Source organism: Salvelinus namaycush, chromosome 33 (assembly GCF_016432855.1).
Source record: "Salvelinus namaycush isolate Seneca chromosome 33, SaNama_1.0, whole genome shotgun sequence".
Classification (NCBI taxonomy): domain Eukaryota; kingdom Metazoa; phylum Chordata; class Actinopteri; order Salmoniformes; family Salmonidae; genus Salvelinus; species Salvelinus namaycush.
Genome location: NC_052339.1, coordinates 20900297 through 20926104, shown reverse-complemented (window position 1 = coordinate 20926104; position 25808 = coordinate 20900297). Strand labels below are relative to the sequence as shown.

Sequence of the window (25808 nt, the reverse complement as noted above, 5' to 3'; positions counted from 1 at the left end):
GTCTAAAAATGGACGTAGCAACTGCTGATTGCCACATTAAGCCACCAACAGTAGATATTGAAACTGCAGCACACGTGTGCCCTCGTTGCCTTGCATGGCTATCAATGTGTGTACAGTAGGCCCCACGAGAAGAGAAGCGAATAGAGTGCATGTGTACGTTCCCTATCATAGCTCGGCCCTAGTGGTGTGTGCTCATTAGCCCTCTGCTGTGAAGGGGAAACAAGGGAGTAATGAGAGAGATGGAGAGAATGAGGTGAGAGGAGCCTGCTAAATTAGCAATGTTTTAATAAGAACAGCTACTGCAGGGCTGCTGACCCTGAAACCGAAAGGGTTCCTTCCTTATAGCCTCATGGGATTAGCCTAGCTAGCAGTTAGCTTAGTTTAGCTGGCAGGACCCTCATACTCCCCTAGCCAATACAGACCTTTCTCCTCACTCGCATCATATCAGCCAGGAACTAATAAAACAGATGTACTCTATTGCTAATATGATTTATACCTCTACTGAGTAATCTAGTTAATCATGGAGTGATAAGAGCAGGGCAGGTTCCTTGTATTCAAGTTGTTCACATTGTGATGGGGCTCCCGAGTGGCGCAGCGGTCTAAGGCACTGCATCACAGTGCTAGAGGCGTCACTACAGAGCCTGGTTTGATTCCAGGCTGTATCACAACTGGCCGTGAATGGGAGTCCCATAGGGCGCCGCACGTCCGGGTTAGGGTTTGGCCGGAGTAGGGCGTCATTGTAAATAAGAATTTGTTCAACTTGCCTAGTTAAATAAAGGTAATAAACAGGTCATGTTGACTGGTGATTGTCTGTAGGGCCTATGCTGTCTACAGCCTGTGATGATGAATAGGCTAATGTACAGTAGAGGCTGATGAGGTAGTGGTCCCATTGTTTAAAGGCCAACCAGGTCCCCTGCTTTCTATACAGTTGTAATCTGCGACCTTTTAGAGCCTCATTATCTTGGCTACTCCCTAAACATGTCTGGTGAATTAACCATTCAAGTTTCTCTGCATGTGACATTTTAGCCACGTGTTTTTCCCCCCCCACATACTCAAAGAAATCATACCACCAACAAAGCTTTAAAGTTAGACTCAGCCATATGACATTATCATAGACTGCGAGGCCCAGGTTTTATTTAGGTGGTGGGCGTGGCAGGGAGAGTGGTTGGCACGGCTAAATTTTAGAGAGAATTTGAGGCCCCCCATCTTGGTGGTGTAGACATGTTTGCATTTCAAACACTTAGGCGGCCCACCCAAGATTTCTATGCAGGGGAAAAGAGAAAAAAAAATCTAATCATTGGTGCATACCTTATTAACCTGAACCATGACAGTAGTGTCACAAAGTACAAAGTAAAAGTACAGTAGGCATGGATATATGAATAGGGAACAGACCATGAAATGGTGTTAGTGGGGTGTGTATATCTTATGTAACTGAGGGTGTAATTAGTATGATAGTGTGAAATTGGTCCTGATTTTGATTTATTGCAGTCAGTCAGAGAATTAGGCTACACCCCCATGAAAGGCTACTACTAATACAGTACAACCACACACAGGGTTAATAATTTCATATATTACATTTGTAAAGTGCTTTTCATTATACAGAATAATCTCAAAGTGCATAAAATAAAATAAACTATACACGGAAACTGAACACCACTGACGCTACAAGAGACAAGGACACCAAGGAGCACAGCTATCAACAGAAAGCCTTCCTAAAGAACAAGGTCTTCAGGCCCCTTTTTTAAGGAGCCCCGAGTCTGTGGTGCCTTCAGGTAGGGCTGGGCGATATGGCCTAAAAATCATATCTACATTATTTATTTATTTTCAGATTTATGGGGTGATTCAAGATATCTCGATTTTCAAACAGTCAGCAATAATCCTAATGAATTCAGGGCTTGTGAAGTTATACCTAAGTTAAACGTAAGCATTCCACAACCATAAGACCCAGAGGGGTTGGGTTAAAATGCGGAAGACACATTTCAGTTGAATGCATTGTTGTACGACTGACTAGGTATCCCCCTTTCCTTTCCCTGTTCACTAGACAATTATTTAATCAAAATAGTTGAATCTGCTTTTTTGCAATCACTGATCTGGGTTTCAAGTCTGTTCATGAAAATGCCCTTTATTTGTTACAAATGTAACCATTTAGTTGTTAAGAGCGTTGGTTCAATAAACAAAAAGTTGCTGGTTCGAATCCCTGAGCCATCTCGGTAAAAAAAAGCTGTTGATGTGCCTTGAGCAAGGCACTTAACCCTAATTGCTCCTGTAAGTCGCTCTGGATATGAGCATCTGCTAAATAACAAATACAAAATAAAAACATTATGCACATTCAGTAATAATGACTAATTTCTTGTGACAGGCATTTGGCTATAGAAAATGAACACAGGTCTAATATAAACATTCTCAAGTATAAGCCCACGTGCTAGTGAGTAGCCAGCTAATCTGTATATGTCAAGTTTAGCCAACTTGGATCTTTTTGCTAGCTAACAAGACAGAACAGTTGAATTGTTATGAACGCACCATGCTGTCTGTCTCCAATTGAACAGCATGTTACACCTGTCCACTTTGTTCAGATGTTGAAATAAAGTGTCCTTCCTTATTTATCAGAATGAGAACGAGTTGCCAATTCCTTATTTTGTGTTTTTATGCTTATTGCGCGTTTATAAAACACAGACTACACAGATCTAGTATAACAGTCTTTGGCTAAAATGCTGCTAACGGTACTTGGTACCACACACAACAAACTGAGCTTTCATTTTCCAGACTCAGTGTTCATTGATACTTTCGTTTTAGTAGTGTCAGTAGAAAGTTCAACTTCTCCTCTATTACAGTAAAATAATGTCTCCATGTGTTTCTTTGTCCATATGACCCATTCTGTTGGACCAAACCTCAAATGCAAATAGCGAGTTGAAACCGCATGTCAGAGATGAAGACGTAATCTCTCATCTTTGTTGTTGTTAGTGGCATGGCGAAGGGCTTGGTGTGTGTGTAAACCAGAGAAAGAGGCGACACGTGAGGTTTCACTCTGGCAAAAATCTGTCAAATAAGCCCAATGGGTTTATTTTGGACCTAAGCTTGTCTCCTGACTTCCTGCCTTTGGGAGAAAGACTCCCATTGTTCAGGCCGGAGACATGTGCATCTCATCATTATATACAGATCTCTGGTGTAAATGGACAGGTGCACAGAAGGGGCGAAGGAGAAGAAGACAAGTGAACATAAACGGCTAAAAAAATATCTTGATTCTTGCGATGCAGGCATTTGGAATATTGCGCAAAAACATTAATTTGAATTAATTCGATATATCGCCCAGCCCTATCTTCAAGTGGTCCGGGAGGGCATTCTAGACGCTGGGGGTGGTTGAGCTGTAAGCCCATTTTTGCCAAGCAGCCCAGCTTGTTTCAGGGGGCGTGGAGAAGCAGGCTGTCGCTTGACTTGAGGCCGCAGGTGGGCTTATGGGGTTTAGGGAGACCAATAATTGAATTCTACACTAAACGCAGTGATGCGTGTTTCTCTTCACATGATGGTGACTGAAATGAGACTAACAGGCTGAATTGTTAACCACCACAAGGCCTGAGTTGTCTGTCTTCTTTGAGATGTTACGGTTGGGGGGTGCAGAAGACAGATTGAACAGGATTTACCCTATTGGATTCATCACATCAAACTATTTTGTTCCGAGACACACAGTGGTGGAAATACTGCTAACTAGCCTAACTGTGCATTCTGCATCCTTTCATGTGATATGCCTGATTTGTACACAATTGACCCGTGAAATGTGCTGGATCTCTATGTGCTTAATATGTCCACTAGCCTTGACAGGTGTCATCCAGGTTTAGAGCAGTATATCTCTGTTAGTGCTACTAGGAGAGATTACATACCAGGTACACTTACTAAATCTGTCCCTTTTTTATAGTCAAACAAACATCAAATCAGTCACTAAGCAGTAAGCACCAACTGCTATTGTAGGCCTATGTACTGTGACTACCATAGAAATGTCTAGCCTACATGCTCTGTTTGAGTATAGACTGGTTGTACTTGTTAAAATCTACCATACATGTAACAACATGTTACCTTGACTTAAGTACCAGTGATCTGTCAGCAGGTACACCAGCCAGCTGTCTGTCAGTCAGGGCGGTGTGTCTGTCAGTCAGGGCGGTGTGTCTGTCAGTCAGGGCGGTGTGTCTGTCAGTCAGGGCGGTGTGTCTGTCAGTCAGGGCGGTGTGTGTCTGTCAGTCAGGGCGGTGTGTGTCTGTCAGTCAGGGCGGTGTGTGTGTCTGTCAGTCAGGGCGGTGTGTGTGTCTGTCAGTCAGGGCGGTGTGTGTGTCTGTCAGTCAGGGCGGTGTGTGTGTCTGTCAGTCAGGGCGGTGTGTGTGTCTGTCAGTCAGGGCGGTGTGTGTGTCTGTCAGTCAGGGCGGTGTGTGTGTCTGTCAGTCAGGGCGGTGTGTGTGTCTGTCAGTCAGGGCGGTGTGTGTTTCTGTCAGTCAGGGCGGTGTGTGTGTCTGTCAGTCAGGGCGGTGTGTGTGTCTGTCAGTCAGGGCGGTGTGTGTGTCTGTCAGTCAGGGCGGTGTGTGTGTCTGTCAGTCAGGGCGGTGTGTGTGTCTGTCAGTCAGGGCGGTGTGTGTGTCTGTCAGTCAGGGCGGTGTGTGTGTCTGTCAGTCAGGGCGGTGTGTGTGTCTGTCAGTCAGGGCGGTGTGTGTGTCTGTCAGTCAGGGCGGTGTGTGTGTCTGTCAGTCAGGGCGGTGTGTGTGTCTGTCTGAGAACGGTGTGTCTGTCTGTCTGAGAACGGTGTGTCTGTCTGAGAACGGTGTGTCTGTCTGTCTGAGAACGGTGTGTCTGTCTGTCTGAGAACGGTGTGTCTGTCTGTCTGAGAACGGTCTGTCTGTCTGTCTGAGAACGGTGTGTCTGTCTGTCTGTCTGAGAATTGTGTGTCTGTCTGTCTGTCTGAGAATTGTGTGTCTGTCTGTCTGAGAATTGTGTGTCTGTCTGTCTGTCTGAGAATTGTGTGTCTGTCTGTCTGTCTGAGAATTGTGTGTGTCTGTCTGTCTGTCTGAGAATTGTGTGTGTCTGTCTGTCTGTCTGAGAATTGTCTGTCTGTGAACGGTGTGTCTGTCTGTCTGAGAACGGTGTGTCTGTCTGTCTGTCTGAGAATTGTGTGTCTGTCTGTCTGTCTGAGAATTGTGTGTCTGTCTGTCTGTCTGAGAATTGTGTGTCTGTCTGTCTGTCTGAGAATTGTGTGTCTGTCTGTCTGAGAATTGTGTGTCTGTCTGTCTGTCTGAGAATTGTGTGTGTCTGTCTGTCTGTCTGAGAATTGTGTGTGTCTGTCTGTCTGTCTGAGAATTGTGTGTCTGTCTGTCTGTCTGAGAATTGTCTGTCTGTCTGAACGGTGTGTCTGTCTGTCTGAGAACGGTCTGTCTGTCTGTCTGAGAACGGTGTTATGAGAAATTAGGCTCCCTGTGCTGAGTTCCTCTCCCGCTTCCTGTCCACTGGGGCCACGGAACACGCTCACTCTGCTCTGAGGCGGAAACCCCAGACTCCGTCACCAAGGCAACGAAGAACAGGAAGTGGAACTGTGAAAGTTGGCCAGGCTGAGAGAGAGGGACAGAGAGAGAGCGCGCTGCAGAGAGATAAGAGCCATCATCAAAAGAGAAGGAGATTAAACACAACATAAACATGAGAGCTCCACTCTGCACCACTCAGCTTCACTCCGAGGTGATAAGAACAGGCCAAGGAACACAGTGACTAGAATAATAGGCTGCATCACAAATGGCACCATATTCCCTTTATAGTGCACTACTCTTGGACCCTGGTTTAAAGTGTACTATAAAGGGAATAGGGTGCCATTTGGAAAACCTGTTGTGGTTCTCTTCATTCTGGGCTAATTCCTGCCTGCCTGACTGAACATATGCCTGACTGAACATATGAATGCACCATGATATAATTAGACAGAGAGACTAGTAATCCTGCTTCCTTCAGGGGAGATGTTTGTATTCTGTCACCGTCAACCCCCAGAATACTTTGCTGCTGCTGCCTGCCTCTGTGCTGTCCTCCTGAAGGTTGGCCCTGTGTGTGTGAGGGGGGGGGGGGGGGGGACTGACTGACTACTTTCACAGAGGTCATGTCTCTCATCTCCCCTCTGATGACAAGGGAGAGCATCACCTGCTTTGCATGTGTATCTGATCAGTTACTGGAATGAGAATGGAAGTGTAGGTGTGTGTGTAGGGGCATTGTCGTCTTTCCTGCCTTTGTAATGTTTGTGAAATAGAGGTTTGTGATGTGGGGACGTCTTCTTCTGATGTACACAGGATGCTGACCGTCTCTGAGTGACGTTGTTACCTGGCACCCCACATCACTGACAGTCTCTCTCTCTCCTTAACATCTATCAAGTTCCTGCCCCCTCCTGAAGTCCACTAGCTTCCTTACCTTGTCTCCTTTCCTCCTGTGCCAAGCTGCAGTCTCTGTTTCTCTTGCATGCTCTCTTCCCGGATGTTATCACACCTCATTTGGTCTAGAGGCGGAGGAGAGTCCTGCTGAGACCATATTCTACACCATCTGTTGTTTAGATCCTTCAGCATTAGGTGAGAGATGCAGGCATCAATCCCACATGACAGGGGTATATTGGCCCACCACCTATTAAAAAAGGATGATATGATAAGATGATACCGATACTTTTCGTCTATATTGGATTACAACAAATGCTTAGCTATTGCACATTTTCTTTATCAAGTTCTCACAGAAATGGCAGAATATAGTATCGACTCTGGGCAATTCCACGGCAACAGAATTGCGCTGTGTACTACTCCCTTCGCAGAACAGCGCAAACTGGCTCTAACCAGAATAGAAAGAGGAGTGGGAGGCCCCAGTGCACAACTGAGCAAGAGGACAAGTACATTAGTGTCTAGTTTGAGAAACAGATGCCTCACAAGTCCTCAACTGGCAGCTTCATTAAATAGTACCCGCAAAACACCAGTCTCAACGTCAACAGTGAAGAGGTGACTCTAGGATAATGTCCAGTGTCTGTTCTTTTGCCCATCTTAATTTTTTTATTTTTTATTTGCCAGTCTAAGGGCTTTTTCTTTGCTACTCTGCCTAGAAGGCCAGCATCTCGGAGTCGCCTCTTCACTCTCTTCATTGCTCCAGATACTCAACTAGTCTAAAGAAGGCCAGTTTTATTGCTTCTTTAGTCAGAACAACAGTTTTCAGCTGTGCAAACATAGTTGAAAAAGGGTTTTCTAATGATCAATTAGCCATTTAAAATGATACACTTGGATTATCTAACACAACGTGCCATTGGAACACAGGAGTGATGGTTGCTGATAATGGGCCTTTGTACGTCTATGTAGATATTCCATAAAAAAATCTACTGTTTCTAGCTATACTAGTCATTTACAACATTAACAATGTCTACACTGTATTTCTAATCAATTTGATGTTATTTTAGTGGACAAAACGGTAGTGTGTGTGAGATACAGATAATTATTTATTTCAGCTTTTATTTCTTCACATTCCCAGTGGGTCAGAAGTTTACATACACTCAATTAGTATTTGGTAGCATCGCCTTTAAATTGTTTAACTTGGGTCAAATGTTTCGGGTAGCCTTCCACAAGCTTCCCACAATAAGTTGGGTGAATTTTGGCCCATCCCTCCTGACAGAGCTGGTGTAACTGAGTCAGGTTTGTCGGCCTCCTTGCTCGCACACGCTTTTTCAGTTCTGCCCACAAATTTTCTATGGGATTGAGGTCAGGGTTTTGTGATGGCCACTCCAATACCTTGACTTTGTTGTCCTTAAGCCATTTTGCCACAACTTTGGAAGTATGCTTGGGGTCATTGTCCATTTGGAAGACCCATTTGCGAGCAAGCTTTAACTTCCTGACTGATGTCTTGAGATGTTGCTTCAATATATCCACATAATATTCCTTCTCGTGATGCCATTTATTTTGTGAAGTGCACCAGCCCCTCCTGCAGCAAAGCACCCCACAACATGATGCTGCCACCCACGTCCTTCACGGTTGGGATGGTGTTCTTTGGCTTGCAAGCCTCCTCCTTTTTCCTCCAAACATAACGATGGCCATTATGGCCAAACAGTTATATTTTTGTTTCATCAGACCAGAGGACATTTCTCCAAAAAGTGCGATCTTTGCCCCTTGTGCAGTTGCAAACCGTAGTCTGGCTTTTTTATGGCGGTTTTGGAGCAGTGGCTTTTTCCCTGCTGAGTGGCCTTTCAGGTTATGTTGATTATAGGACTCGTTTTACTGTGGATGTAGATACTTTTGTACCTGTTTCCTCCAGCATCTTCACAAGGCCCTTTGCTGTTGTTCTGGGATTGATTTGCACTTTTCGCACCAAAGTACGTTCATCTCTAGGAGACAGAACGCGTCTCCTTCCTGAGCGGTATGATGGCTGCGTGGTCCAATGGTGTTTATACTTGCATACTATTGTTTGTACAGATGAACGTGGTACCTTCAGGCGTTTGGAAATTTCTCCCAAGGATGAACCAGACTTGTGGAGGTCTACAATTTTTTTTCTGAGGTCTTGGCTGATTTCTTTTGATTTTCCCATGATGTCAAGCAAAGAGGCACTGAGTTTGAAGGTCGGCCTTGAAATACATCCACAGGTACACCTCCAATTGACTCAAATGATTCTACTTCTGACCCACTGGAATTGTGATACAGTGAAATAATCGGTCTGTGGCAGTGCTGTCAACACTAGCTGCAGTAAACCATGGGGAGGGGGTCACACTCGAACATTCAGAGGGGGTATATTATTGTGGCACAAAATCAAAAGTCTGACTGCATGGAGATGCTTGGGAATATGGTCAATACGGGGGACCGTGTTGTGGGTGTTTTCAGGGAGAAGGTGTACATTTGACCTCCATCTAGGATGTGACAATGGTTAATAAAATCTCTCCATTTTTTTTGCACAGTCTTGCAGGCCTTCTCATACAGCTGCAAATGTATATGCATTCGTAAATGAAGACCTTTCTTGAGTAGGGCTCTGGGATGGTGCAACTGTTGAGAATGTGAGCCTATGGTTGTGTGGGGGGAAAGGGTTGAGCGTGTATGATTGTGCGTATCCCACAACTGTTGCGAAGGAGTAAAAGATGTTAGGGACAATATAGGATGATTCACAATTGTTTGCTAATATAATAATTGCTTGCAAAAATGTAATTTTGGTAATGGTGAGACTGGTGAGAGGTAAAATCCTTTGCATAAATTGCCTACATTACTACAAATATTAATAGCTAATTATGGCAATTAAGAAACAGGATTTTTAAAATGTATATATATATTTTATTAGTTTTTTTGATTGCTATAGATAATACAAATCGAGGTGAGGGTGATGGAAATGCATTTGGCGGTTGATCTACTTCTGATCTGTAAATGGCACTGTGTGCTCTTTTCGAAGGATGGATCCCAGTCTTTTCAGGGCTATGGGATACGGGGGGTCGGGGGTGGTCTGCCGGGCATTGGGATGACAACCCAACTCGGGATGAGGGCTTTTAGCAGGTGGAATAGTGGGGATCAATTGGAGGTTTACTTAGTAGCAATGCAAATATCATGGTACAGCTATATAGACACTCAATCGTCATGTTACTTTTTAATGGTACGTTTATAAACATATATTTTGATAAATAGAATTGAACGTTGTCTCATTACGGTAAGTGGTGAAATAAGTATTTTCTTATTATCATTAAAAAGTAACACTTACAACTGTAATGGCTTAGCCGATAATAAGAAAAGACGATCAGTATTTACCTGGCTAAAAGAGAAGGAATATAATATCTATTGTTTACAGGAAACTCATTCAACAATTTTAGTTGACATTTTGTGGAAAAAGGACTGCGGGGGCGAAATATATTTCTCCCATGGGCAAAGAAATTCAAAAGGGGTGATGGTTTTAATTAACAGTAATTTTGATCCAAATGTGCAAATTGTCCAAAAAGATCATCAAGGTAGATATATTATTTTAAGTATGTTATTGGACAATAAACAGATATGCCTTATTAACCTATACTGTCCAAATAATAATGATCCAAGCTTCTTTGAAAATATATATAAGAATTTATCAACTCTACAAGCAACACTAGACTATATTATTATTATGGTGGGAGATTTTAATACGGTCTTAAATACCTCTATGGACCGCAAAGGAAATCACACTACAAACTATCACCCTCAGGCACTTAAGGAAATCATGAATGTCATGGATATATTGGAATTAGTGGATATATGGAGACTTAAATACCCTGACCTAGTGAGATCTACATGGCAGAGGCTTAATCAAGCTAGTCGTCTTGACTACTTTCTTATACCATTCTCTCTGGCACCAAAAGTTTAAAAAGTGTTGATAGGGGACAGAATGAGGTCGGATCATCACATAATTGGCATATATATTACTCTTACAGAATTTCCACGTGAGCGAGGATATTGAAAATTTAATCAAAGCCTACTAGATGATGAATTGTTTAGAACTAGGACAGAAGAATTTATAACTGACTTTTTCAGACATAACATAGGTACAGCAGATCCCTTTACTGTATGGGACACTTTTAAATGTGCCTTTAGAGGCCATGCAATTCAGTATTCATCTATAAAACAAAAGCAATTTAGATCAAAAGAGTCCATATATTAACAAAGGAAATTTGAAGGACTAACAGCACAGCTATATAGCAATAAAAACTGTACCATAGAGGCACAGAATAAGTTAGAGGAAAAAGAACTGGAGTAACTTATTCAAGAAAGATCCAGTGTAATATATTATAAAAATAAAGCGAACTGGATGGAATATTGGGAAAAATGCGCCAAATTCTTTTTCAATCTTATATATAGAAATGCTACCATTTTTTAAAAATTGAAACTTGTTACAAATGATGGAGTCACGCATGAATCACCAAATTATATTTTGAAAGAGGAAGTAAAGTACTTTAAGAATATGTTTTCGTTTCAGTCTCCTCCATCTCCACTAACTGGAACTAATTGTATGGATCTTTTTCCTAATAATAGTGTAAAATTAACATCTGTACAGAAAGACTCATGTGAAGGCCAGATTAAAGAGGAGGAACTTCTTGATGCAATTAAAGCCTTTAAGGCGGAGAAAACTCCAGGGCTGGATGGCATACCGGTGGAAGTATACATCACTTTTTTTTATATATTAAGAGGACCATTATTAGCATGTTTTAACCACTCCTCTATAAATGGTAGATTATCAGACACGCAACAAGAAGGTCTGATATCATTATTACTGAAACAGGACCCAAGTGGTGTGTATATATAAAGATCCAGTCCATTTAAAAAATTGGAGACCTCTCACACTTCAGTGTTGTGATGCAAAATGCTTGGCGCATAGAATTAAAAGTATTGTCAGATATTATTCATCCTAATCAGATAAGTTTTTTTACATGGACGATACATGGAGATAATATAAGACAAGTACTGGAAACAATAGAATACTATGAAATATCGGGGACACCAGGCCTGGTTTTCATAGCTGATTTTGAAGAGGCTTTTGATAAAGTACGACTGGAGTTTATATATAAATGCCTAGAATATTTCAATTTTGGGGAATGTCTTATAAAATGGGTTAAAGTTATGTGTAGTAACCCTAGGTGTAGAATAGTAAATAATGGCTACATCTCAGAAAGTTTGAAACTATCAAGAGGAGTAAAACAAGGTTGTCCACTATCAGCATATCAATTTATTATTGCCATCGAAGTGTTAGCTGTTAAAATTAGATCAAACAATATTAAAGGATTAGAAATCCGTGGCTTAAAAACTAAGGTGTCATTGTACACTGATGATTCATGTTTTCTTTTAAAACCACAATTAGAATCTCTCCACAGCCTCAGAGGATCTAGATACTTTTGCTATCCTCTCTGGATTAAAACCAAATTATGATAAGTATTGGATCACAAAAAAATGCTAATTTTACATTACCGTGTAGTTTACCAGTTAAACGGTCTGACAGAGATGTGGACATACTCGGTATACAAATCCCAAAAGAACAATTATCTCACTCCAATACATTTTTATAGAAAGTTAGCAAAAATATATAAGATCTTGCTACCATGGAAAGGAAAATACCTGTCTATTTGTGGAAAAATCACCCTGATTTAACTCTTTAGTCATATCTGTTTACCTATTTGCTTATGGTTTTGCCTACACCTAGTGACCTGCTTTTTAAATTATATGAACAAAAAATATTCAATTTTATTTGGAATGGCAAGCCAGACAAAATTAAAAGGGCCTATTTATATAACGAATATGAATTCGGAGGGCAGAAATGATTCAATATTAAAGCATTAGACCTCTCACTAAAGGCATCAGTCATACAAAAGTTATACTTAAATCCAAACGGGTTCTCTAGTAAATTGGTAGGAATGTCTCATCCTATGTTCAAGAATGGCCTTTTCCCCTTTATTCAGATTACACCTGCTCACTTTCGGTTGTTTTGAAAAGGAAACAATCACCAAAATGTCGTTATTTTTTAAACAAGCCTTAGAAAGTTGGTTGCAATTTCAGTTTAATCCACCTGAAAAGACATAATAAATAATACAACAAATATTGTGGTTAAACTCAAATATACTAATTGATTTTTTTTAAACGTATTTTTCGAAGAAATGTTAAAAAGTATATGTAATTTTAGTGAATGATACCATAAATAGGACTGGAGTTATGTCACACATGCAGCAAACAAACATATAGAAATGTCTTCTCTACCCCAAATTACAACCAACTAATTGCCGCATTACCACAAAAATGGAAGAGGCAAGTAGAAGGGGAAAAAGTATGGAACTTGCACTAAGGTGGAGGTAGCGGTCCTGCTGCTGGGTTGTTGCCCTCCTACGGCCTCCTCCACGTCTCCTGATGTACTGGCCTGTCTCCTGGTAGCGCCTCCATGCTCTGGACACTACGCTGACAGACACAGCAAACCTTCTTGCCACAGCTCGCATTGATGTGCCATCCTGGATGAGCTGCACTACCTGAGCCACTTGTGTGGGTTGTAGACTCCGTCTCATGCTACCACTAGAGTGAAAGCACCGCCAGCATTCAAAAGTGACCAAAACATCAGCCAGGAAGCATAGGAACTGAGAAGTGGTCTGTGGTCACCACCTGCAGAACCACTCCTTTATTGGGGGTGTCTTGCTAATTGCCTATAATTTCCACCTTTTGTCTATTCCATTTGCACAACAGCATGTGAAATTTATTGTCAATCAGTGTTGCTTCCTAAGTGGACAGTTTGATTTCACAGAAGTGTGATTGACTTGGAGTTACATTGTGTTGTTTAAGTGTTCCCTTTATTTTTTTGAGCAGTGTATATTTATGTATGCATATGTATGTATGTATATATATTCCAAAAAAGGATATGGGGTATTGGAAATTATGCAGAGAATTACATTGTTGCTTCCATCAATCTTTTTGCACCCCTTTAAAAAATAAAAAAAAATCGATCTGTAAACAATTGTTGGAAAAATGACTTGTCATGCACAAAGTAGTTGTCCTAACCGACCTGCCAATACTATGGTTTGTTAACAAGAAATTTGTGGAGTGGTTGAAAACTAGTTTTAATGACTCCAACCTAAGTGTATGTAAATGTTTGACTTCAACTGTATGTATGTATGTGCATATGCATGCATGCTGTACCAGTCAAAAGTTTGGACACCTACTCATTCGAGGGTTTTTCTTTATTTTTTTGCTATTTTCTAAATTGTAGAATAATAGTGAAGACATAAACTATAAAATAACACATATGGAATCATGTAGTAACCAAAAAAGTGTTAAACAAATATATTTTAGATTCAAAGTAGCCACCCTTTGCCTTGATGACAGCTTTGCACACTATAGGCATTTTCTCAACGAGCTTCATGAGGTAGTCACCTGGAATGCTTTTCCAACAGTCTTAATAAAGGAGTTCCCACATATGCCGAGCACTTGTTGGCTGCTTTTCCTTATCTCTGCGGTCCAACTCATCCCAAACCATGTCATTTGGGTTGTCGGGTGATTGTGGAGGCCAGGTCATCTGATGCAGCACTCATCACTCTCCTTCTTGGTCAATTAGCCTTTACACAGCCTCGAGGTGTGTTTTGGGTCATTGTCCGGTTAAAAAACAATAGTTCCACGAAGCGCAAATTAGATGGAAAGGTGTGCGCCCTATGGAGGATTCGAACTTGCACCGCAAGTGGCAATAGATGTCAGGAACTTGGCCCCATACCGCTGTGATCTAACCGTCCAGAGCCGTCGACGCTTGTAATGCACAATTATATTATCAGAGTGTGCCATTGGACTTCTGGTAGGTATGTTTTAGTGAGAAAGAGTTGATCAGAAACAACTACATTTACCCTCCCACAAAATGTATATTTATAAGCAATTCTCCGATCCCCAACTTCTCACCTGAATGCACTTTTGTTTTACATTTGAAGGGGTTGGACAAAGGCTAAGATTGGGGTTGAGAGACCCCTTTTCCATCTGTTCTACCAGAAATCAAATGTTTTGGGTGGAAATATGTATAATGCCTTAATGTCTCAAATATAGACTCTTAGCTTTCATTTGACACCAAATTTGACATGATCCTATGACGTTCACTTGTTGGTGCTCATGGGTCCTTTCACATGGAAATTACTCTCATTGGGTAATTGTAAAACCATGATGTCTCATTGGCCCTGGCCTCATTTATGTTTGTAACAGACCTATAAGGCTAGAGTGGCTGCTATAGTAAGTAGTTCATGAAGTAGTTAATAAAACCATAGACTGTGTGGACCTGAACAGCCTCTCAGCATGACACACGCACATAGTGACACACAGAGCTGGAAACTGATTATGACAATCTGTCTCCAACCCCATCCCTCAATCTGTGTGAGTCACAGGCACTGATGCCAGCAGGCAGGCAGTTCTAAAGATCCCTGCTGTCTTGAGGCTAGCTAGACTACAACCCTGTCCCTGCCCGCCGCCGCCTCCCCACACACTCTGTCTCGTGTTGAATTCAAAAACCTTGTTTCACATTTCTTGCAGTAGAGGAAATACAGAATGTCTAGTCAATGTTGTTGTTTAGGTGTTTTAGTACTGTGCTGAAACAAAAGCCTGCACAACCAGGAATGATGGTCACTGAGCTAAAGAGACAGATGAAGGGGGTGTGAGGAGTATGGAGGTCAGAGGTGCTGTATGCTCATCTTGAATAAAAGGACAAGCTTCTGGATTTGACTAACATTAGTTCAATCTGATCGGATGTTTATGTTTAGTCATTACTCTACAATAACACTATGCTTTCTCTCGCTCTCAGATCAATGAGTTGAGCCATGTTCAGATCCCTATCATGCTGATGCCTGATGACTTCAAGGCCTACTCTAAGATCAAGGTGGACAATCACCTCTTCAACAAGTAAGTGTACAGACACACACACACTAATCAAAATGCTCTGATGTTAAATGTCTATCTCAATAACAGCTTGTACTGTGTGTGTGTGTGTGTGTAGGGAAAACATGCCGAGCCATTTCAAGTTTAAGGAGTACTGTCCTCTGGTGTTCCGCAACCTTAGAGAGCGTTTTGGCATCGACGACCAGGATTTCCAGGTACACGCACGCAGAAGCAGACTGAACTCCTCTCTCTCTGTCTTCCTAATCTTGCTATATTTCTTTCATGTTTATTGCCAAGTTTCTCTCTCTTTGTCTGTACCCTGGGAATACAGTTTTACACACAGAGAGAGTGTGTGCTCTGTGTTGGAATTAGGGAAGTCAGTGTGTTCTGGTCCTCTGAAGCTGTCTTTTTGTCTCATGTTTATATCACGGTGGAGGGAGAAAGAGTGGGTGAGGGTAGGAAGAACCACACATGGAGGGGGGAAGGGCTTTTCAGAGAGGAGTGGGGTAGGGAAGTGATGTGTCTCTGGGGTTGCTCTGGAGGGCATCAGCTGTGTGCTGGGGGAAGGAGGGGTGTCTGTCCACACACACACTAACACACTCAAGCGTACACACGGTGGCTGGTCTGTTGCAGGGTGTGAGCGAGGGATAGAAGGGCCTTAGAGGCCTGCCTGACTACAGCTGTCTCTGACAATCATACACTGTCTCTCTCTCTCTCTCTCCCACAATTTCTCGCTCACATTCTCTCTATAGATTCAAAAACAGTTTCAGATTTTTACAGAAATGTGTGATTCACTGTTCTCTCTCTGTTTGTAGAACTCCCTGACCCGTGCGGCTCCGTTAAACAGTGATTCCCAGGGTCGGAGTGGGGCTCGCTTCCACACCTCCTACGACAAACGCTACGTCATCAAAACCATCACCAGTGAGGATGTGGCTGAGATGCACAACATCCTCAAGAAGTACCACCAGGTACACACACACACACACACACACACACACACACACACACCAAGAAGTACCAAAGTTAGTCTTAATCCATCTCTCCTTCAATGCTTCTATTTCTCTAGTTCATAGTGGAGTGTCATGGCAACACGCTGCTGCCTCAGTTCCTGGGGATGTACCGCCTCACAGTGGACGGAGACGAGACCTACATGATCGTCACCAGGAATGTCTTCTCCCACCGCCTCTCTGTCTACAAAAAATATGACCTCAAGGTAGGTAGGTAGGTAGGGGTGGGAGGGGATAATTGGAGACTTTCATAAGGAAAAAGGAATGTCTGACATCTTTCTGTCTATCAGGGCTCCACTGTGGCCAGGGAGGCCAGTGACAAGGAGAAGGTACAGTAATTTACACACACACACACACACACACACACACAAATCAACCAGACCTATACATGGTGTGTTTTAGTGTATTGATGTAGACACTAATTATGGAGTTTGATTCTGGAAGGGAAGGGACCGGAGGTACCGGGGGAGGGACCGACGGAGGGGGGGAAGGGACCGACGGAGGGGGGAGGGACCGACGGAGGGGGGGAAGGGACCGACGGAGGGGGGGTGGACCGACGGAGGGGGGGGGGGGGGGGGGGGGGACCGGAGGGAGGGACCGCCAGGAGGGACGGAGGGAGGGAGGGAGGGAGAGAGAGAGGAACCGAGGGAGGGAGGAAGGAGGAACGGGCGGGAGGGAGGGAGCTGTGTGTTAACACCTGGTCCATTAAACCAACAGCTTCTGTCCATTACCTACCTGCCCTTCCTTATGTCATCAACTACATGGCTCCACTTCTACTGAGCTGGTTTGCTTTGGTTTTTGGGGTGGGAGTGGGGGGGTAGTTCAAACTGTTCATCTTCTTCTGTTAAGACCCCTGCCCATTATACTCACCATACTCTTGCACGCTCCGTGTGTCTTCAGTTTGCTGCTGCTACAGCAGTCCCATTGCTTCCCCTGCTTGCTGTCTGTGTGTGAGAGACAGAGATGTGTGTGCCAAATGCTTTGTTTGTCTTCTAGAGAGTGAATGTTTTTTGTGTGTATGCGTTTACATTCCTGGATTATTTGATCAGATGCTGTTTGTTGTATGCGGCAGTTTTCTGGTAATGAGAGCAGACATTCTCTGAGAGTGAATGAGTGAATCAGCCCAGAGCTGTGTGGTCTAAATATATGGCTCTGATTCAGCCAATGGCAGTTGTACAAACAGAACACAGGCTTTGTAATTCTGCAACCTTCCCTGTTGGCAGGAATCTTCCCTGCAGTGTGGGAAAGTGTGATGTGGTGTGAACTGGCATGTGAGACTGAACTTTTCGGGCATATTTGGACGTTGTGTTTAGTGTGTGTGTGTGTGTGTGTGTGTGTGTGCGAGCGAGTGAGTTTGTGTGCGTGTCTGAGTAGCTAGATCATCATTTGACCCCGAAAGGCCGGCTCTTTCCTCCTAAAACTGTAGACGCTCGGCCGGGTGGAACACCAAAACCAGCGGGGCGTTGTAACTTTGGGGAACCCCTCAGTCTAAATATAGCCCTCTGAGGAAGAGAATAGGGACTTAAATGGAAGTACGGAAGCTGTTGATCACACACTGTACTACACAGTAAGCTCTCTTCTCTCAGCTTAATGTTTCACTATTACAGAATGCCAATAGTTATTTCTGACAGATCAGCGATAACGGACTAGCCAAGATGTGGAACGACTTGAATTGTTCAATTTACAACCACAACGGCTGCAGTACTACTACGACAAGTACCTGCTGCTGCTGCTTTTACCACAGTCCCAGCATTCAGTCCCAGCATTCACAGTCCCAGCATTCACAGTTGTACACTGTTTATTCCTAAAAGTTTGACATACAGTGTGTGTGTACACACACACACACACACATTGTATGCTCACAGAAATCCGTGAACAGGCATGCCATGACCACCTACCATCACTGTTCAATTACATGACTTGTGAATGAATTAAAGGCCTTCTCACATTGAGTAGTCGTGTGTGTGTGTGTGTTCAGGCATGACTACTTGCACTATTGTGTTTCATCTCTAATGGCAGACTGGCTTTAGAAATACACATTTTCTACATTTTCAGGTTAGGTTGATTCATTGGTTAGTTGGTAAAAAGTTGTGACTGAGTGGTATCCATAGGCACTGCTGTGTATTCATGAATACAGGAGGGGTGAATGGAGGTACATGGTAGTTGGTGTGTGTTGAGGTACATGGTAGTTGGTGTGTGTTGAGGTACATGGTAGTTAGTATGTGTTAGGTGGTTTAGTGTAATGTGCGTAACAGGTGTGTAGTGTTTCACACACAAACAACAAGCACTCTTGACTGACTGCATGCCCCCCCCCCCCCATGCACGTTCTCTGCATGGTCCTACATCTCTAGGTTCGTCTCCAACACCTCCACCAACCACTCTGTTCTGCATGCTGTAGACTCACTTGTCCTACTGTCCTCACATGGAACCTGGACTTTTATTTCACATCAACATATTCATACTTTACAGCCAGGGTGGGCAATGGGGCTGCAGTATGCACTGTGCGGGGTTTTGTTCCAGCCCAGCTCTTAACACACCTAATTCAAGTGATCTAATCACAGTCCATGTTTAGACCATGAATAGTGATGTGATTAGGAATCAGTTGTGTTAGTGCTGGGCTGGAACAAAAGCCTGCACTCCCAGCTTCCCCCTGGGTCCGGAGATTTGTCATGGTACCTGTTTACCACTATAGATCTCTGCTATCTAACGTTGTTGTTGTTTCTTCTCCCTGGGCTCCTCCTGCCAGCTGGTAGTGGTGATATTAACACTGTTAGCTACCGGCTGGCCCTCCCTACAGGCGACATGGCTTTTACCTGACATAGTCTGTCTTAGCAACAGTCTAAAAGAACACCTGAAATGCCACCCTAGCTGTTACAGCGCTTTCTTATGCGCACAAAACCGGAGGATATGCAGATTCTGTTTACACTTAGCAGATGCTTTATCCAAAGAGATTTGCAGTACAGTGAGAGCATACAATTTAGTATGTGTATGTGATCCCTGCGGGAATTGAACCCGCAACCTTGGCTTTTCTAGCAGCACTTGCCAGGCTGTACGCTCTTTCAGAAGCTCTCTTTCCTTGCCGCGCTTTAAACTAAACTAATACAGTTTGTATATTTCTTAAACACTTGCCTTTCCTTAAAACTTCCTTCCTTCCTGTCCCCGGCTCTCTCCTCTCATCCTCCTCCCTCCATCCCTCCCTCGCTCCCCTCTTCTAGCAGCCACGCCCTCCTGAGGATGCGCCACCTCGGCCCAAATCTAACGTTCAGCAAAGGCTGCAAACGCTGCGGATCGCCACGCGCTTTTACTGCGCCATGAAACACGTAAGAGACGTAAGGAACAAGGCCAGGCATGCTCAATCTATCTACCTATCAAATCATATTATAGAACCAAGTCCAGGCATGCTCAATTTATCAGATCAATCGTATCTCATTTTATTTTCATAGCTTTTTCAGATTCATGTAATGACGGATACAGGACACCTGCAATGGACTGACATGTAGGAAACAGGCAGATGGAACTGGCTTATTCTGGAACAGTTTTTCACACAGCTGTTTTTTCCCCCTTTCCTCTGGCTATTGACTCACAACCAATCACTTTCACTTCCTGTCAATCAGAAATACACACACACAGTGTAATGATGCTGTACGTCAGGGAGTGTGTGTCTTCATCTGAAATGGCACCCTATTCCCTATAATAGTGGACTGCTTTTGACCAGGGCCCATCAGTCCCCCTGGCTAAAAGTAGTGCGCTATATAGGGAAAACGGGTGCTATTTCAGACACAACCTGTGTGTAGCTGACACAGATTCTCATTCGGTGTTGACGGGCAGGCAGAGAGAGACACGTGACTGGTTAGAACAGCTGTTGTCTGAGCATGCCCAGAGCACAGCACCACTGGGCTGCAGCTGCTCACCACCAGGCCTGGCCTCTCCATTCCTCTTTTGTCCTTCCTGACCAATAATCACAATCCTGCAGTACTATCATCACACCAAGCTGTTTCACTGACCACTTTTGGTTTTATTTACCTTTTATTTACCTGGAGGTTTGACTGTATATTTGTTGATACTTCAGTTGGTGATCTGTTACAATTCTCCTGTTCTCTCTCGCCAAGCTGAGACAAATTCACTATCGAGCGACCTCACTCACATCCGATGTGCCACAAACTTCCTGTAGCGCACTGGTAATGATGATAGAGCCCAAAGAGATCCTTCATGTCATTCTATGATGATGCCGTTCAAAAAACTGCCTTCGGTCACCTGATTGAAGGCCTTGTGCAATGGCCCTCTGATCGATCTCTTCTCTACCCTGCTCTCATTGTCTCTCTCTCATTTTCTCCCTCTTTCTCTCACATTCTCTCTCTCTCGGCTGTTTTCATCTCACTTCATCTATTCTGTCTATTACTGCTACTCTACCATGTCAGCCTAGTCTACCTCTGAACCACAACCATTACGTACAGCACCTGATCTACTGCTTGTATGAGCTGCTCTATACTTTCTCTGATATCTGAACTGATCATTGAGCGATTTAGAGTGGTTGATCAGGAAGATGAGTGTTTGGGAAGAGTTTGAGGATGCATAGAATGGGTGGATGGATATTTGCAATGTATATAATTTTCAGGATGATGTCTGTAGCTGGTACGAGTGTGCCTCTACCTGCTGGTTGACTCTCCACATTATTACAACGTTCACCTATTTGAGTGTGCAAGGGAGCCTCGGCCATTGCAGCATTGTTTGTGGTCTTTGTTGCTATATGTGTGTGAGTTTGTGTGGCCGCTTTTCTCGTGCTGCTGTAGAACTGCTTCTGTCAGCTCTCTGAGCAGTGCTGCTGCTGTGACCTCATTTCCTGCTCACTCCTTCCTCTGTGCCACAGAATAACGCCCCCTCCTGACACCAGCAACCCCCCACCCCCCCTGCAGACCACAGGCCACACATGGTGCTGTAGCCAGATGGCTCAATGGAAACTCACAAGCTTCCATAGAACTCCCACTGTCTTTAACTGTTGTTATGTGTCACAGATCGCTTTATTCAATGAGTCAGTTAGTTAGTTGGATCATTTTAAAGAGTGTACATTCGGACTCCTTTCTAATAATGTAATTAGTTATAGAGTCAAGATGTGTCCTCTGCTGTCCTGACTGTGTTTGTCTGTGTGGGGCGTCAGGCCAAGGAGCTGCCCACCTACAAGGACAATGACTTCATCAACGATGGACAGAAGATCTACATTGACGATGACAACAAGAAGATGTTCCTGGAGAAACTACGTAAAGACGTGGAGGTGTGTGTGTGGTTCTGTTATTTCTTCTGGTGTGAGTGAATAAATACTTGGGTTGGATTATTTATCCTGGTCTCACTCTTACCAAAAATGTAATTCTCCCCTTTTACTCTCTCCATTACTTTATTCTATGTCTCCTTCCTCCCTCTCCCTCCCTCCAGTTCCTGGCCCAGTTGAAGCTGATGGACTACAGTCTGCTGGTGGGGATCCATGACGTGGAGCGGGCTGAGCAGGAGGAAGTGGAGAGTGAGGATAACGAGGGGGATGATGAGGGGGAGAGTGACGGAGGGATTGGCACTCCCCCTGACTCCCCCAGTAACACCCTGGACAGCACCAAGCCCCTGTCCCCGGGGGAGTTTGACCCCACCATAGACGTCTATGCCATCAAGAGCAACGACAGTGAGTGGAGAGGGACAAGGAGGGAGGAGAAGGAAAGGGATAGAAGAGGGGTACAGGAGACTAAAAAGCAAAGGGTTCACTTCAAAACAGTGGGTCAGAAATACCAAATAGATGAGCAGTATGGTTGTAGCCCTCTGGTGGCTTCATGTTATATAATTAAGCAATATACCACGGCTAAGGGCTGTACCCAGGCACGACGCAGCACGGTGTGCCTGGGTACAGCCCTTAGCCGTGGTATATTGGCCATATACCACAAACACCTGAGGTGCTTTATAGCTATTATAAACTGGTTACCAACATAATTAGAACAGTGAAAATAAATGTTTAGTCATACCCGTGGTATACGGCTGTCAGCCAATCAGCATTCAGGGCTTGAACCACCCAGTTCATAATATAGGGATAATCCTGTGTGTCTGTGTCCAGGTGCTCCTAGGAAGGAGGTGTACTTCATGGCGGTCATTGACATTCTGCAGCATTACGATGCCAAGAAGAAGGCTGCTCATGCTGCTAAGACTGTCAAACACGGGGTGTGTGAGGTCGCATGCCTACTTCTCTGTTGGTGTGAATGTTGTGTGTTTGGGTTTCTTCCCTTGACTGACTGTCTTCCACCGTGTGTGTCTCCCCCTGCAGGCGGGAGCTGAAATCTCCACGGTAAACCCAGAGCAGTACTCCAAGAGGTTCTACGACTTCATCACCACCATTCTCTCATAGCCCCCAGGGGAAGGGGAGGGGGCACTTAGGGAGAGGAGAGATGGAGAGAAGGGATGGGTGAGGGTGGGGGTATTGCGTTCTATCTCTCTGTCAGCAAGGGTGTCCCTCTCAGCAGCTAATACCATCATTCGTTTACATTCATCATCTTCTCCTTTGTTACTTTGATCTGTTACATTGAACAGGAGAACTGCTATTCTAGGTTCTAGTCAGTACTTTTTTATTAGTTTGTTTTGTTTACTTTGGGAATGTTTTTTTTTTTTTTACTGCCTCAACACCACGTCCTCACCCTGCATTGTTTTTGTTTGTTTGTTCTGCATTCCTGTTTGGGGGGGGTTTAGAATGAGGATGAACAGGGCTGTGATTGGATAACAATAGTGCGGTCACTCGGGGGAGATAGTATAGGATGAAGTGCACCTTGAGGCTTATCTAATCGCTCGACTTCAGGAAGTATGAAGTAGTCTTCCAGTAGGCCTTCAGCCAGACCATCCAATCACCATTTAGTACAGCCCTGCCCCAGCCAAAGCTACTTTCCTGTTTGTCCCATCATCCATCACTTTCCCTTTAGACCCTCCTCCTGGCAGTGGATGTTACTCCTCCATTCTCACCTTACACTGCTATCCTCCTGTCACACACACTGCTCTCCTCTACCCCTCCCTCGATATAAAAGATAAGTTAACATGAGTTGTGTTTAGTAAGACAGGGAGCTGGTCAGTAGAGCTGGGTTTAGTAAGACGGGGAGCTGGTCAGTAGAGCTGGGTTTAGTAAGACGGGGAGCTGGTCAGTAGAGCTGGGTTTAGTAAGACGGGGAGCTGGTCAGTAGAGCTGGGTTTAGTAAGACGGGGAGCTGGTCAGTAAAGCTGTGTGTGATTTATGACATCACTGACTGATCTGGTTTGTCTCATTCTGGATAGTTACCAGGAAGTGACATTAGGAAGTTGGTGTGTGACTTCCTGTGGGACAGGGCAGGGTGGTGGTGTGATCCTTCATGGACCTTTGATCCTGCATTGCCATCAGCACCTTAAACAAATCATTGCACTTTTATGTTGTTAATTAAACATAGGATTTTTTGTTCTGTTACATGTGCTGCAACAAAAGCACTGTTTGAAGCTATTGAACTGTGCCCCAAGATTTCTGATGGGGGTGTAGTAGGGACGAGGGAAAGTGTCTACGCTGGAATGCACTAGGGAGTAGGAGGGACTATAGGTGGGTTTGGGACAGGGCCTGAATGTAGTGAGCAGCAGAGAGAGAGGAGGGGTGTGTTCAGGACAGACAGCCCAGTGTTTACCTCTGGCATCGTACCAGCCTGAACCAGAGTCTTACCCACATCTGTCTGTCTCGGGTCTCCAACCCCGGCCCTGAAGAGGTACTGGGTATGCAGGCTTTTACTCCAGCCCAGCACTAGCACACCTGATTCAGCTAATTGTGGTCCAGACTGAAGACCTTGATTAGTTGGTTATTTGAATCTGTACGTGTAGTTATTATGGATCCCCATTAGCTGCTGCCAAGGCACCAGCTACTCTTCCTGGGGTCCGGCAAAATTAAGGCAGTTATACAATTTTAAAAACATTACAATACATTCATAAGAGATTTAACAACACACTGTGTGCCCTCAGGCCCCTACTCCACTACCACATATCTACCAAACAAAATCCATGTGTACGATTGTATAGTGCGTATGCATATGTCTGCGCCTATGTTTGTGTTGCTTCAGGTGTGTTAAAGCTGGGCTGGAACAAAAGCCTGCACACCCAGTAGCTCTCCAGGACCGGAGTTGAAGAACCCTGAGACATACAAAGATCTCTACATATGGTTCGGGCCTGAATCGGACGTGTGTCTCAGGGTTTCATGAGAGAGAGAAGGGGAGGGTGGGGAAGAGGTGCTGGGTTGTAGAAAAATATGCTTCTGTTTAAGTGGGGATGTCATGCCAACCTGTCAGCCTCTCCTTTTAACATTGTCTACCTGTTATTCAGACTTGTTGGTGTTTTTGAAAGGTTGTTTATCTCTGAATTTGGCAGGTTTGAATTGACTTGGTAAATTTGTATATTTTGCACAAAAAGGAACCAAATGTTATGCATACGATCCTGACTGGTTGCTGTGGTCTTAACAAGGGAAACACAATACCATTATACCTGTACCAGAACCATATACACACTGAGTGTACAAGACATTAGGAACGCCTACCTAATATTGAGTTTCACCCCCTTTTCCATCAGAACAGACTCAATTCATCAGGGCATGGACTCTACAAGGTGTCGAAAGCGTTCTACAGGGATGTTGGCCCATGTTGACTCAGGCTTCCCACAGTTATCAAGTTGGCCGGAAGTCCTTTTAGTGGGGGACCATTCTTGATACACACTGGAAACTGTTGAGCATTTAAAACCTAGCAGCGTTGCAGTTCTTGACACAAACTGGTGCACCTGGCACTTACTACCATACCCCGTTCAAAAGGCACTTCAATCTTTTGTCTTGCACATTCACCCTCCGAATGGCATACATGCACAATCCATGTATCAAGGCTTAAAAATCCTTCATTAACCTGTCTTCTCCCTTTCATCAACCCTGATTTGAAGTGGATTTAACAGGTGACATCAATAAGGGATCATAGCGTTCACCTGGATTCACCTGGTCAGTATGTTATGGAAAGAGCAGGTGCTCCTAATGTTTTGTACACTCAGTGTATACTGTTTGTCTCTCTCTCTCTCTCTCTCTCTATATATATATATATATAGACCCTCCTATATATATATATATATATATATATATATAACCATTTATATATATATGGCTCTGACTTGTACCAAGTGAGAAGAGTCTGTGGTGTTTTATCTGTGATGGATAACCAACTAAAACCAGTAACATGGTCCTCTACTATTCTATCCCAAGCAAAAAGCTTCCATATTGTTTTAGATGCATAGATTATATTCACATATATTTTTACATTGCATTTAAGTCATTAAATATAATTGTATTTTAAAGCACCACCCTTTGAGTGAATGATAGTGTTGTGTTATATGAAGAATGATACTGCTTGAATTTGTACAATGCTTGTACGTACTGTAAAAACAAAACAAATGCATGTTGCAG

At 43.7% G+C, this 25808-nt stretch overlaps 1 protein-coding gene across 1 annotated transcript in view; it reads left to right on the top strand.

Annotated features, from left to right (window-relative positions):
• Positions 1 to 24264, top strand: part of LOC120028130 (phosphatidylinositol 5-phosphate 4-kinase type-2 alpha) — a 30028-nt gene extending 5764 nt beyond the window's left edge. The window contains exons 2-10 of the mRNA XM_038973324.1: positions 15268 to 15365; positions 15460 to 15556; positions 16157 to 16309; positions 16408 to 16554; positions 16639 to 16677; positions 21504 to 21617; positions 21776 to 22013; positions 22437 to 22540; positions 22644 to 24264. Of these exons, the coding sequence (XP_038829252.1) occupies positions 15268 to 15365; positions 15460 to 15556; positions 16157 to 16309; positions 16408 to 16554; positions 16639 to 16677; positions 21504 to 21617; positions 21776 to 22013; positions 22437 to 22540; positions 22644 to 22724 (1071 nt within the window). The 3' untranslated portion in view covers positions 22725 to 24264. The remainder of the gene's footprint in view (positions 1 to 15267; positions 15366 to 15459; positions 15557 to 16156; positions 16310 to 16407; positions 16555 to 16638; positions 16678 to 21503; positions 21618 to 21775; positions 22014 to 22436; positions 22541 to 22643) is intronic.
• Positions 24265 to 25808: the final 1544 nt, after the last annotated feature.